The 14824-nt window shown below is 43.4% G+C and overlaps 1 protein-coding gene across 4 annotated transcripts in view; it reads right to left on the reverse strand.

Annotated features, from left to right (window-relative positions):
- The window catches only part of SUGCT (succinyl-CoA:glutarate-CoA transferase), a 1711098-nt gene that overhangs the window by 1644570 nt on the left and 51704 nt on the right, over positions 1-14824 (reverse strand). For all 4 annotated transcript variants that reach the window (XM_077269202.1, XM_077269201.1, XM_077269204.1 and 1 more), the window contains exon 4: positions 1313-1398. In XM_077269202.1, the coding sequence (XP_077125317.1) occupies positions 1313-1398 (86 nt within the window). The remainder of the gene's footprint in view (positions 1-1312; positions 1399-14824) is intronic.

Below are 14824 nucleotides of genomic sequence, written 5' to 3' on the forward strand. Positions count from 1 at the left end.
GCTATCAGATCACATCTATATACACCTATTGCTGCTACTGCACAGGTGCTGCAGGCGCCATTTAAATTTTTTTTTTTTATACTCCTCAGGAAACAGGATAACCTCAAGCACATTTATTAACAACACAGTGAACATGCGATTATGCTGCAGCGAGGGGGCCACGGCTGGCGCCTGCCTGTGATAGGTTTTTTTTTAGCAGTATGTACATACAGTATATTCATTATGTAAACTAGGGGGCCGGTCCGTGATGGATCAATAACCTATCAGAAGCTGTATTATTAATACCTAATCATTGAGTCCCCCCCCCCCCCACAGGCCGCCCATCTCAAACGAACATCTCATGAACTCAGACCTACCCTACCCCACAAGCAAGATATATGGAGAATATGGGAGATTGCTGTCATATGCAGTAAACAGCCATTATTTGCCAGAAATTTCTGCAACTATTTGATGCTGTTGTGGGCCACTTAGCAGATTCCTGGACAAATTTTCTTTTTGTCTTGTCATAATTTTTTGTGGGACATCCAGCTCTAGGTTATGTCACTGACAAATTTAGGCCACATCTAGGATACTGTATCCTAGTGTACTGTAGACTGTACTCTATGATATATCTAATGCCTGGTATCGTATGTACCCTTTTGCTGACTGTTATCTTTCAACAATGAGATACCTTTGGTGTGTTCTAAGCTGTGCCATGGCTTCTGCTCTACAATGCAACTTACAGAATGTCAAGAAAATCCTACTAGAACAGGACAACTGTATGTGACGTTAATCAAAAGCACTGTAAATGATGGCAGATGTGCATTGACTACTATTTAACATGTGTTTAATTGTGATTGGCTAATTCTAAACACATTCCCAGTTGCAGGAGGGTATTCACACTTATGAAACCACATTATTTTAGTTTTGTTACTTTGATTTCTCCACTAAAAATTATTTCAGTTTGTTTCTCAATGGATTTGTACAGCATATGGGTAACAGTCAAGGTAGAAAAAGTTCTGAAAGTACTTTTATTTGTGTGCTTTTTTATATATGACAAAAACCTGCCACATTAACAGGGGTGTGTACACTTTTTTATCCACTATAGCTGATATCTCTATACAAAAACAGTGAGTGTGTACATAAAGCACATCATTACTACACTGAAGGGAAATAAGAATTAATGTTGATGGGTGCCATAGATATCAAAAAGGATGTCATATATAAAGTGAAAGTGAACAAGAAGTTTGCCTCTTCAAAGAACGCAAACCTACTGTTGACGGGCAACCATATAGTGGTTGGAATTGTAGTTTTAAAACAGTTCTATGTATACCTTCTTATTTCTGTTCACACTAAGAAAATAAGCACTTTCAGTTCCCACAAAAGGAGGTCCCCATGACCTTGTATCATCTCCAGACCCTGTAAAAAAATAATATAATTTCATGTTATACATCAAAAAAATATTTAAAAAAACTGGCACAAAAGAGCCACCTAATAATAATACATAGACCCCATTACTTTATTTACTAATTGTTTTTGTCACGGTAGCTATATCCAATAGAAAGACTCTAGGGCAGACAAGGGCAAAGTGCCGCCCACAGGCCACACGCATGCCTTTGTCAGTTTCAGTGCGGTCCACGGACTAGGTCAGTCAAAGGGCCGGAAACTGTGGCATCCTGTAGTCACCACCTCACCCAGCGTCTCATTTATGCCAGTATCTGCATCATCAAGAGTACAATGATGGAACAGATGTGAGCAGGTTGCGGGATGCAGTAACGGACAAGAGGCAGAGCAAGGGTTAAAATTAACTTTACTGTAACAGGGGTATACTCCACACAGGGAGAGGGAAAAGCAAGAGATAGTAGCACAATCAGTGTGCTGGGGGAAGCAATGAGGGCAAAAGGACATAACGACTGTTCATTAAGAGTAAACTTATCAGCCAGACAGCTTCCTGCGTGCAGAGTCCTTGATGTACACGGTTGTGCCGACATGGTCAGCACGCGGAGGGTCCGGTGTAGACCTGCAGGTGTTGATGATCTGGTTCCTGGCAGTGAAGAAGAGTCCTCAACATCTTGTGCAGGGTCCTGGGTCACCGAGAGAAGAGAAGTCTCCCTCACTGTAGGGGCTTGACAAAGCTTGGCAGTAGTAAGCGGGTGAGTAAGGGTTAAGTTCTATGTAAGTCACTCGGTATCCCTTAGGCGGCACGCACGCATTATTCACAGAGCTATGGCATTAAGTACCTTGAGCAGAAGAAGCCATGGGCGAAATACATTTCACCGGTCACAGTCTTTGTAGGTGGCAGCAGGGATCAAGTAGAACAGACCTGCGCTGTCACGGTTCTCAGAGGACGGAGCACCAAACTTCCCCAGGTACGAAAAAGGTACCCCTGGTCCGGTATGTCTTCTTACACAGACACCTATCAGCTACTTCGTCCCTCCGAGACTGTGCATCTAAGAGAACACCATGTGCCTATATAGGGTTGCCCTACTGTGCTCTAAGGGGCTTGTGTGAGAACATCATATTGTACCCTGGGTTGCCCATGTGGGGCATTAAACTGTGCCCTGAAGGGCCTGTGTCGGGTCGTTATACTGTACCCTAAGTGGCCTGAGAAGGGGACATAATACTGTGCCTTAAGGAGGCTGTGTAAAGACATAATACTGTGCAAAGGAGCTATGTGAGGACATCACACTCTGTGAGAGAACATCATACTTTGAAAGGGGCTTTGTGAGAACATTATACTGTGTGAGGGGACATCATACTATTTGAGGGGCTGTCTGGGGATATCACACTATGTGGGGGGGCTGTGAAGGCATCATACAGTACAGTGTGTGGGGCATTTTAGGACACTGTACTGTTTGAGGGGCTGTGTGGGCATCATACTGTGTGGGGTGCTTTCCAAGGATATCATACTGTTTGACGGGATGTATGGGGATATCATGCTGTGATGGGGCTTTCATACTGTGTGGTGGGGCTTTCTGCGGACATCATACAGTGTAGGTGGTAGGGTGGGGAATTTTGGGACATCATACTTTTTGAGAAGCTGTGTGGGGTCATCATAAAAAGTGGGGAAATGTCTGGAAATATAGTATGTGGGGAGTTGTGTGGGGATATAATACTGTATGTTTGTACAGTGGGGGTATTATTTTGTGTTGGAGCTGAATAACAGGAGCGGTATGATTAACCCTTTTACCGTCAGAGGTTGGTTTGAACGTTAATGACCGGGCCAATCTTTACAATTCTGACAACTGTTCCTTTATGAGGTAATAACTCTGGAACACTTCAATGGATCCCCGTGATTCTGAGAACGTTTTCTAGTGACATATTGTACTTCATGATAGTAGTAAAATGTCTTTGATATGACTTGCGTTTATTTGTGAAAAAAACGGAAATTTGGCGAAAATTTCGTAATTTTCCAAATTTGAATTTTCATGTCCTTAAATCACAGAGATATGTCACACAAAATACTTAATAAGTAACATTTCCCACATGTCTGCTTTACATCAGCACAATTTTGGAATTTTAAAAATACTGCTAGTGTGACGGCAGCCTAATACTGATTAAAATGAATCCTTGGTTGATGAAATCCATCTTGTGGTTGTTGTTTAACCCTTTCATGACTGAGCCCTTTTTCGTTTTTGCATTTCTGTTTTTCGCTCCCCTTCTTCTCAGAGCCATAACTTCTTGACGTTTCCATCAATATGGCCATGTGAGGGCTTGTTTTTTTCAGGATGGGAAAAAAATTCCAAGTGCAGTGAAATTGCAAAAAAAGTGCAATTCCACAACTGTTTTTTGGATTTTTTTTTCGAAGTTCTCCAAATGTAAATAAATTAAAGTGGGCACAATCAACTAATATAGAAGTAATTAGTAAGGGTGGGATCACTTTACTGCATGCAAGGCATGAATATATCAACAAAACCAAAGAAAAGAGTACATGCTATCAGGACTCGAATGGAAAGACCCGAAAGTGGACCCTCTGGTTTATAGTTCTAGAGCCCCCAAGGGCGAGCGGACCTGATGGAACCACCCCCTATACAGGGAGAGTTAGGGGCTGGCCCTAGGGGGATGGAATCACAACGGCTGGAGCCAAATGGGCGACTAAGGGTAAATAAAGAGAGGGAAGAGACTGGGGTATGGAGGCGGAACACAAGAACAGAGAACAAACAGAAACTATGGAATATGGGAGGTAGATGGGACCAGGAGGACCAGAGACGGAGCGGTGGCACGATGCTGCAAGAGAGGAAAGAAAAAGGTAATGACTAGCAGGAATAAACGGAACTGGTAGGCACGAGTGGACACAGGGCAGGTGTGACAGACACTGAGCCTGCACGGCAGAGACACGGAGCTGATATGACAGAGACACAGGGCTGGTACGGGAGAGACACAGAGTAGACACGGCAAGACACAGGGCAGGTACGGCTGAGACGCAGAGCTGATATGGCTGAGACACGGGGCAGACGCAGGTGAGACACAGGGCAGGTATGGCTGAGGCGCCGAGCTGGTACAGCTGAAACACGGGGCAGACACGGGTGAGAGACAGGGCTGGTACGGCTGAAACAGGAAGAGCGGACAGAGAAAGGGAGCCAGGGAACAAGGAGGTACACCAGCAGGAAAACTAGCGTAACCGCGAAAGATAACCAGGCGACTTACCAGTGCTGATGCAGAGAAGAAATACCTGATGGGCACCGCCATGATGGGGCGGAGCACGCGGGTCACGACCTCCCAGAGGGCTTAGTGGCGGGAAAACGCGACCGCGCATGCGCGAAGCGTTGACGCGCTGCAACCCTGAGAAGACAGACGGGGAGCAGCAAGGGACGCGCCGGAGGCAGGCGACGGACGGATGAGTATCCGCAGACGTGACACATGCACAGAGTCAGGATCACCACAATATCTAAGTAAATACAAAAGTTTTTATTTCCAAACCAGAAAACCACACACAATTTTAAAAACATCTAAAACATCCCAAAGGGAACATACATACAGTTAGGTCCATATATATTTGGACAGAGACAACATTTTTCTAATTTTGGTTATAGCCATTACCACAATGAATTTTAAACAAAACAATTCAGATGCAGTTGAAGTTCAGACTTTCAGCTTTCATTTGAGGGTATCCACATTAAAATTGGATGAAGGGTTTAGGAGTTTCAGCTCCCTAACATGTACCACCCTGTTTTTAAAGGGACCAAAAGTAATTGGACAGATTCAATAATTTTAAATAAAATGTTAATTTTTAGTTAATTTTTAGTACTTGGTTGAAAACCCTTTGTTGCCAATGACTGCCTGAAGTCTTGAACTCATGAACATCACCAGACGCTGTGTTTCCTCCTTTTTGATGGTCTGCCAGGCCTTCACTGCGGTGGTTTTCAGTTGCTGTTTGTTTGTGGGCCTTTCTGTCTGAAGTTTAGTCTTTAACAAGTGAAATGCTGCTCAATTGGGTTGAGATCAGGTGACTGACTTGGCCATTCAAGAATTTTCCACTTCTTTGCTTTAATAAACTCCTGGGTTGCTTTGGCTTTATGTTTTGGGTCATTGTCCATCTGTAGTATGAAACGACGACCAATCAGTTTGGCTGCATTTGGCTGGATCTGAGCACACAGTATGGCTCTGAATACCTCAGAATTAATTCGGCTGCTTCTGTCCTGTGTCACATCATCAATAAACACTAGTGACCCAGTGCCACTGGCAGCCATGCATGCCCAAGCCATCACACTGCCTCCGCCGGGTTTTACAGATGATGTGGTATGCTTAGGATCATGAGCTGCACCACGCCTTCACCATACTTTTCTCTTTCCATCATTCTGGTAGAGGTTGATCTTGGTTTCATCTGTCCAAAGAATGTTCTTCCAGAACTGTGCTGGCTTTTTTAGATGTTTTATAGCAAAGTCCAGTCTAGCCTTTTCATTCTTGATGCTTATGAGTGGCTTGCACCGTGCAGTGAACCCTCTGTATTTACTTTCATGCAGTCTTCTCTTTATGGTAGATTTGGATATTGATACGCCGACCTCCTGGAGAGTGTTGTTCACTTGGTTGGCTGTTGTGTAGGGGTTTCTCTTCACCATGGAGATTATTCTGCAATCATCCACCACTGTTGTCTTCCGTGGGCGCCCAGATCTTTTTGCATTGATGAGTTCACCAGTGCTTTCTTTCTTTCTCAGGATGTACCAAATTGTAGATTTTGCCACTCCTAATATTGTAGCAATTTATCCGATGGGTTTTTTCTGTTTTCGCAGCTTAAGGATGGCTTGTTTCACCTGCATGGAGAGCTCCTTTGACCGCATGTTTACTTCACAGCAAAACCTTACAAATGCAAGCACCACACCTCAAATCAACTCCAGGCCTTTTATCTGCTTAATTGAGAATGACATAACGAAGGGATTGCCCACACCTGTCCATGAAATAGCCTTGGAGTCAATTGTCCAATTACTTTTGGTCCCTTTAAAAACAGGGTGGCACATGTTAAGGAGCTGAAACTCCTAAACCCTTCATCCAATTTTATTGTGGATACCCTCAACTGAAAGCTGAAAGTCTGAACTTCAACTTCATTTGAATTGTTTTGTTTAAAATTAATTGTGGCAATGTCTATAAGTAAAATTAGAAAAATGTTGCCTCTGTCCAAATATATATGGACCTAACTGTATTAGATCCAATATTTAGAATATAATATTTACAAGAATTATATAACCACTGGCTACACAAGTTCTCCAAATGCTAAATCTGACCTGCCGATATGATTCTCCAGGTCATTATGTGTTCATAGACACCATCTAGGTTCTTTTTTATTTAAGTGGTGAAAAAAAATCCAAAGTTTGTTAAAAAAAAAAAATTGCTTCATTTTCCGAGACCCTTAGAGTCTCCATTTTTTGTGATCTCAGGTTGGGTGAGGGCTTATTTTTTTGCGTGCCGAGATGACATTTTTAGTGATACCATTTTGGGGCAGACACATCTTTTGATTGCCCGTTAATACATTTTAATGCAATGTTGCGGTGAGCAAAAAAATTTAATTCTAGCGTTTTGCATTTTTTTCTCGTTACGCCGTTTAGCGATCGCGTTAATTCTTTTTATAGCTTGATAGATCGGGTGATTTTGAAAGCGGCAATACCAAATATGTGTATGTTTGATTTTTTTATTGTTTTATTTTGAATAAGGCGAAAGGGGAGTGATTTGAACTTTTATATATTTTTTTTATATATATTTTTTAAAACATTTTTTTTTCTCTTTTGGCATGCTTCAATAGACTCCATTAGTATAGAAAAATAGGAGACAAAAAAAGCGCAAATAGGGTCTTATCCCCAGGATTGCTTCTAATCAATTATGAGAGAACTGCTCACCTGGTGGTACAAAGTAAAGGCGTGTAGTTTGTCAGCTGCTGCAGATCCACAGGTCGGCGCTGCGACCTCTTAGAGACGTTATAATAGATGAATGTGGATAAAATCCACGCTGCTGTGACAAATAATAGATCCAGATATAGTTGTAAGGTGTTCGGGTGGTTTATTCAACGCGTTTCGAAGCTCATGGCTTCTTCTTCAGGAAGTTTCCACACAAAGATATGACACATGGTACTGTTGCCTCGCTGATATACATACAAAATTCAAATAACGGCGCCAAGCAGTCTTCTGATCGGCCAACACCCTTCTATATATAATTCATGTATATTTGCAATTGTTTATTAAAACATTTTAAAACATTATTTAATAAACAATTGCAAATATACATGAATTATATATAGAAGGGTGTTGGCCGATTTCATTCATCAGGAATAACTTCTCTTGTAGCGACATGGATAGTGGAGGGAGCAGAATGGGGATTGTTTATACCCCCAAACAATTTCTTGTCCCGTCATTTCGCACACATTTTATTTTTTATTTTTCTTCCGTCCTGGACTCTGAAAAATGATTGAAATTGTATCAAATTGTTCATCAATTGTAATCATGATATTAACGATTTACGTTCATGTTGAAAACAGCTTATTTTAATGTAATACGGCTTTTTTGAACTTTGACACTGTCTGTCACATGTCAGAAGACTGCTTGGCGCCGTTATTTGAATTTTGTATGTATATAAGCGAGGCAACAGTACCATGTGTCATATCTTTGTGTGGAAACTTCCTGAAGAAGAAGCCATGAGCTTCAAAACGCGTTGAATAAACCACCCGAACACCTTACAACTATATCTGGATCCATTATTTGTCACAGCAGCGCGGATTTTATCCACATTCATCTATTATAACGTCAATAGTCTCCATGGGAGACTAGAAGCTGCCATAACCTGATCAGCACTGCTACATACAGGCGATGATCAGATTGCCTGTATGTAGCAGAATTGCTCACTTGCTATGAGCGTCGACCACCAGAGCCCACATCAAAGGGGGAGACACGACATGCGCGGTACTAGTACGGCGTGAAGGGGTTAATCTACATTTGTAGTTTTCAGGTAATGAGATTCTCGTGCTTCAGGGCGGCCTGTGGGGGGCTTTATGTGGATCTGTGCTTACATGTTCATCTTTATTGGCTCTCGATTTAACAATTTTCTGTGATTCTTAACACTTTCTGTACCCATTAGTCGATATGAGGAAACATCACCTCAATGTCTTTCTGAAAAATGTCATCCCCAAAACTCAAATTCAACTACTTGCATATCCGACATACAGTACAAGAGCGCAAGCAACCTCCCAGTACTGTGCGATCCTGTGTGCAGCAAGCATGCATTACAGAGGAGACAAGGATGAGAGCGCGCCCCTGCTGACATTGTGTGTGCTTGACTTCTGCAGTGTCTGTGCAGCCATGCCCTCATTCCGCCCTGTATTGACCACTTAGTGTGTGATTCTGTATGTTGTGACAGACAAATGAAAGCGTGCGAGCACTTACACTGCGAATGCTGTCAATCAAGCAGAGGATGCTCATTGTGGGGGCAGAATGGTGAACTGATTCCTTGGACACAACAAGGCTGCATTGAGGACTGCTAAGTAGCATATTATTATTATTATTATTATTTATTATTATAGCGCCATTTATTCCATGGCGCTTTACATGTGAGGAGGGGTATACATAATAAATACAGATACAATAATCTTGAACAATACAAGTCAGAACTGGTACAGGAGGAGAGAGGACCCTGCCCGCGATGGCTCACAGTCTACAAGCATATGTAATAAAACATTTTTTTTATTAAAAACTAAGTAGTGAAATACACACTACAGGTATAAAATTTATAGGGGCTAAGTTCTCTATATGACTGTGTTAGTAGTTTAATTTGTACAAAATAATGAATAAGTCATGGAATGTTTTCATTTTGTAACAAGTTTTGTCTGCAAGTGCAATAAATAATATCATACTAGCAACTCATTCACCTTTGCTCTTTGTGAACAGTAAAACAGTCTTTAAATAAACATTAACAAGCTAAGCTTTGCTTCTGTCATTCATTAGAGGCCTCTTTCGAAAAACTGCTAACTTAGGACTTACAGATCGCCACATTAATATATCAGCCAAGTCAGAGTGTAACTGTGAACATATGTACAGTATATATACTGTGAATGTATATACATTATATATATATATATATATATATATATATATATATATATATATATATATATATATATATATATATGCAGCGCCCCAGAGTCCTGGTCGTTGCAGTACTGTGGCTTCGCCACTATGGGGGGCTATGGTACGTCTGATGGCACTGAAGGAGTTCATCTGACCAGGTATCACAGACACCAATACATTTCACAGCCGGGCCTCCAGGGGGAGCTAAGGGTACTATTCATTAGGCCACTCCTCACATACTGGTAAAACTGGGGGTCAGGCAGGAAGTTAGAGGAGAAAGCTGACTGGGTTGGAACCAGGCAACACCTTGTGGCAGAGGGTGTTGCCGGGGAAGATTTGGTAGGGTCCCTGTCAGGGGTGGGATCCTGACAGAGGCCTGGCAACGAGAAAGAACGTTACGGGACCGTGCCTGCTCAGTATAGAGGCGGTGCCCCAAGAAAGGATAAGAAGCGAGATTTATTGTGCTGAGTGAGAAACGAGATCAACGCATAAGGAGAATACCAGTAGGAGTCGTGCTGTAAGACCGAGGCAACATCCTACTGAGGAGCAAACAACCGGTGGCCGGAACGCCGAGGAAGTATAGAGCTCCAGGCAATACTTCAAACCAACGGCAGGACAGTCAGTCACAGGCGGGCTGTCTCACCTGTTGTGAATTAGACTTTTTGGCTCCCTCTTGTGGTTACTAGTGATATTACTCTGGGAGTTTCTTCCCTCAGTTTGCACCCACCTGGGCCGTTAGTCCAGGGGTGTTGCTATATAAACTTCCTGGATCCTTAGTCCAGTGCCTGGCATCGTTGTAATCAGATCCTTTCTGTTTGCTCCTATCTGCTGGTCCCGGTTCGTGCTAAATTAAGCTAAGTCCTGCTTCTTTGTTTTTTGGGTTATTTGCTTGCTCTCATTTTTGTCCAGCTTGTACTAAATGTGATTCCTGACCTTGCTGGAAGCTCTAGGGGGCTGGTGTTCTCCCCCCGGGCCGTTAGACGGTTCGGGGGTTCTTGAATTTCCAGCGTGGATATTTTTGATAGGGTTTTTGCTGACCATATAAGTTATCTTACTATATTCTGCTATTAGCTAGTGGGCCTCTCTTTGCTAAATACCTAGCTCATTCTTACGTTTGTCTTTTCCTCTTACCTCACCGTTATTATTTGTTGGGGGCTTGTATCCAACTTTTGGGGTCTTTTCTCTGGAGGCAAGAAAGGTCTTTCTTTTCCCTTCTAGGGTTAGTTAGTTCTCCGGCTGGCGCGAGACGTCTAGAATCAACGTAGGCACGTTCCCCGGCTGCTGTTATTTGTGGTGCTAGGATTAGATATATGGTCAGCCCAGTTACCACTGCCCTATGAGCTAGTTTTTGTGTTTGCAGACTTAGTAAATATTTCTGAGACCCTCTGCCATTGGGGTCATAACACTCACCTAAATCACCTACGCAGACATAGGGGGCAACCTGTGGAGAGGGGCGACTCTAGGGTCCTGGAAGAGCTCCGAGCCTACCCGTCATACGGGTGCGTCCCAACCGTAACATCAGGGAGGGACGGAGGATTAGCAGAACATCATCTAATCGAGTTGTGAGGGAACACGAGAAACAGACACAACAGTTGTGGGGACTATCCCGTAAGCACAGCAGGGGAGGACCACAACACATAGCGCTAGCTGGAAGGCACAGATTTCCACCTGCAAAGAGAACTCTGGAGGTGCCATTGGACCGGCCGGACTTGCGCAGCCTGGTGAACCGTATTCCGGACTGAGGACCCAGAGACCTTCAGTAAAGAGGTAAAGAGACTGCACCCCTGTGTCCTTGTGATTGATTGTGTCCTGCACCACACACCGAACTGTCATCCCTTTTATTGGGCGCCCCTCAGCAGCAGGGTCACGGACCGGGCCTAGCCACCGTGACAACCCCAGAGCAGAGACTCAGAGGCCCGGCTCCGGGTACCCCTCGGCCCTGCGGCGGTGGGGGCGCTGCATATATATATATATATATCTATATATATATATATCTATATATATATATATATATATATATATATATACACACAGTACAGACCAAAAGTATACTATACACTGCCCAAAAAAATAAAAGGAACACTTAAATAACAAAATGTGACTCCAAGTCAATCACAAATGTGTGAAATCAACCTGTTCAGTTATGAAGCAACACTGATTGTGAATCAATGTCTCCTGCTGTTGTGCAAATAAAACAGCCCACAGGACCGCTACCACCTCCTTTGTGCAAGGAGGAACATGAGGAGCGAACTCTGCTTCACGAAAATGGCCGCCGCGATAGCCATCTGCGCACGCGCGGATGCCCGCGGCCATTTTCCTGAAGCCGCGGCCAGCAGAGCGCCGCTTCTGTGCACGCGCGGCCAAAGCAAGATGGCCGCGCCCACCGACCACCAATGGAATAACGGACATCGCTGCTATTTTCACACCCCTGTGCAGGATTTGGGACCTTGGACATGCGCACACCACTACGCCACCAACGGAAAGCTACGCAAGATCTGGGGGAAGACACCACGCCCTTTTGACCTGACCAGCCTGATTGACAGGCGAAAACGACTACTTTGGTAACGTATTTCGGCAGCATAGGTGGGGAATCGGGGTCCACAAACTACACTATTGTAATGCACAGCTCAGGCCCTATTTAACAGTATTTTTATCTCATACCGAAAAAACGGGGTGACAGGTTCCCTTTAATCCAATAATCTAATAAAGTACAGTTTTTTTTTATCTCTCGGTTCTTCTATGTGCGTTTTTTTCTTTATCGGTTTCGCACACTCTAATTCACTGAACCTTCTGACTTACTCCCTTTATGCGAACACATGTGTCGTTACAATACTGACACTGTGTATTGTTATCTACATATGCTTCAACTGAATTCAATAAAGCACATCTGGGACATCATGCCTTGTTCCATCCACCAACATCACGTTGCACCACAGACTGTCCAGGAGTTCACTGATGCTTTAATCCAGGTCTGGGAGGAGATCCCTCAGGAGACCATCGGCCGCCTCATCAGAAATATGCCATGCGTTGTAGGGAGGTCATACAGGCACTGAATGCCAAAAACTGCTGAGCATCACTTCCTTGTCTTGAGGCATTTCTACTGAAGATGGATCAGCTTGTAATTTGATTTTCCACTTTGATTTTGAGCATCATTCCAAATCCAGACCTCCATGGCCTATTAATTTTGATTTGCTAAATAAAGATTTGCAACTGGAATATTTCATCCAGTGGAATTTAGGATGTGGTATTTTAGTGTTCCCCTTATTTTGTTTTAGCAGTATATATATATATACGGTGTATATATATATATATATATATATATATATATATATATATATACAGTATATATATATATATATATATATATATACAGTGCCTTGAAAAGTATTCATACCCCATGAACTTTTCCACATTTTTTCACGTTATACCCACAAACTTAAATGCATTTTATTGGGACTTCATATGATTTATAACACAAAGTTGCAAGTAATTGTGAAGCGAAGAGGAAATTATACATTGTTTCTAATTATTTAAAAAAAATTGTGACGTGTATTTGTATTCGTTCCCCTGTAAACTAATATCCCTAGACATAATTATGAGTGACTAATTACATACCAGAAGTCACATAATTAGTAAATTGAGTTCACCTGTGTGAATTTATCCTTAGTAAAACTACAGCTGTTCTCTAAAAGTATCAGAGGTTTGTTGGAGAACATTACTCATGAAACAGCATAATGAAAACCAAGGGATACACAAGACTGGTCAGTGATAAAGTTGTGGAGAAGAGTAAGGCCGGTTTCACACGTCAGTGGCTCCGGTACGTTAGGTGACAGTTTCCTCACGTACCGGAGACACTGACACACGTAGACCCATAAAAATCAATGCATCTGTTCAGATGTCATTGATTTTTTGTGGACCGTGTCTCCGTGTGCCAAACACGGAGACATGTCAGTGTTCGTGGGAGCGCACGGATTACACGGACCCAATAGAGTCAATAGGTCCGTGTAAAACACTGACCTCACACGGACGTTCTCCGTCTGGGGTCCGTGTGAGTGCAGGAGACAGCGCTACAGTAAGCGCTGTCCCCCCCCACATGGTGCTGAAGCCGCGATTCATATGTTACCTGCAGCAGCGTTTGCTGCAGAGAAAATATGAATAATAGTGTTTAAAATAAAGATCTATGTGTCCAGTGTGCGCCCCCCCACCCCCGGGGGGGCCCCCCGCTGTTCAGAAAATACTCACCCGCTCCCACGTTGGCTGTCACTCCTTCCTCTCTGCCCCGCGGCTTCCACTGTATGCGGTCACGTGGGGCCGATCATTTACAATCATGAATAGTCGGCTCCGCCCCTATGGGAGGTGGAGCCACATATTCATGACTGTAAATGATCGGCCCCACGTGACCGCATACACTAGAAGCCGCGGCCAGACCAGGAAGCAGCGAGGGAGGCGGGTAAGTATTTTCTGAACAGCGGGGGGGCGCACAGGGGGTCGGAGGGCGGCAGACACATAGATCTTTATTTTAAACACTATTCTTCATATTTTCTCTGCAGCAAACGCTGCTGCAGGGAACATATGAATCCGCGATGCAGGGTACCACACGCGTGGGTACCACACGCTCCGTGTGGTACCCACTCGCCATACGGGCGGCACACGTGTGCCGCACGTATGGCCTACGTGAGTTCCCAGGCACACGGACACGGATAACTCCGGTACTGATTTATTCCGGTACCGGAATTATCTGGACGTGTGGGACAGCCCTAAAGCAGGGCTAGGTTATAAAAAAAAATAGCCCAAGCTCAAAACATCTCATGGAGCACTGTTCAATCCAGCATCCAAAATGAAAGGAGTGTGGGACAACTGCAACTGCAAACCTACCAAAGGTTTGTTTGAGAACATTAGACATCAAACATAATGATAAACCAAGGAACACACCAGACAGGAGTGAAGTTGTGAAGAACAGTAAACAGGGCGAGGTTATAAAAAAAATTGCACAGGCTCAGAGCATTTCAAAGAGCACTGTTTAATCTATCATCCAAAAATGGAAGGAGTATGGGACAACTGCAAACCTATCAAGATATGGCCATCTACCTAAACTGACAAACCAAGCAAGGAGAGAACTAACTAGAGAAGCAGTCATGGTCACTATGGAGGAGCTGCAGAGATCCGCAGCTCATGTGGGAGAATTTGTCCACAGGACAACTATTAATCGTATACTACATAAATATGTCCTTTATGAAAGAGTGGCAAGAAAAAAACAATTTGGAAAGCAAACCATAAGAAGCCCCATTTGCAGTTTGCAA

The sequence above is a fragment of the Ranitomeya variabilis genome, chromosome 6 (assembly GCF_051348905.1).
Source record: "Ranitomeya variabilis isolate aRanVar5 chromosome 6, aRanVar5.hap1, whole genome shotgun sequence".
In the NCBI taxonomy this organism is placed as follows: Eukaryota; Metazoa; Chordata; class Amphibia; order Anura; family Dendrobatidae; genus Ranitomeya; species Ranitomeya variabilis.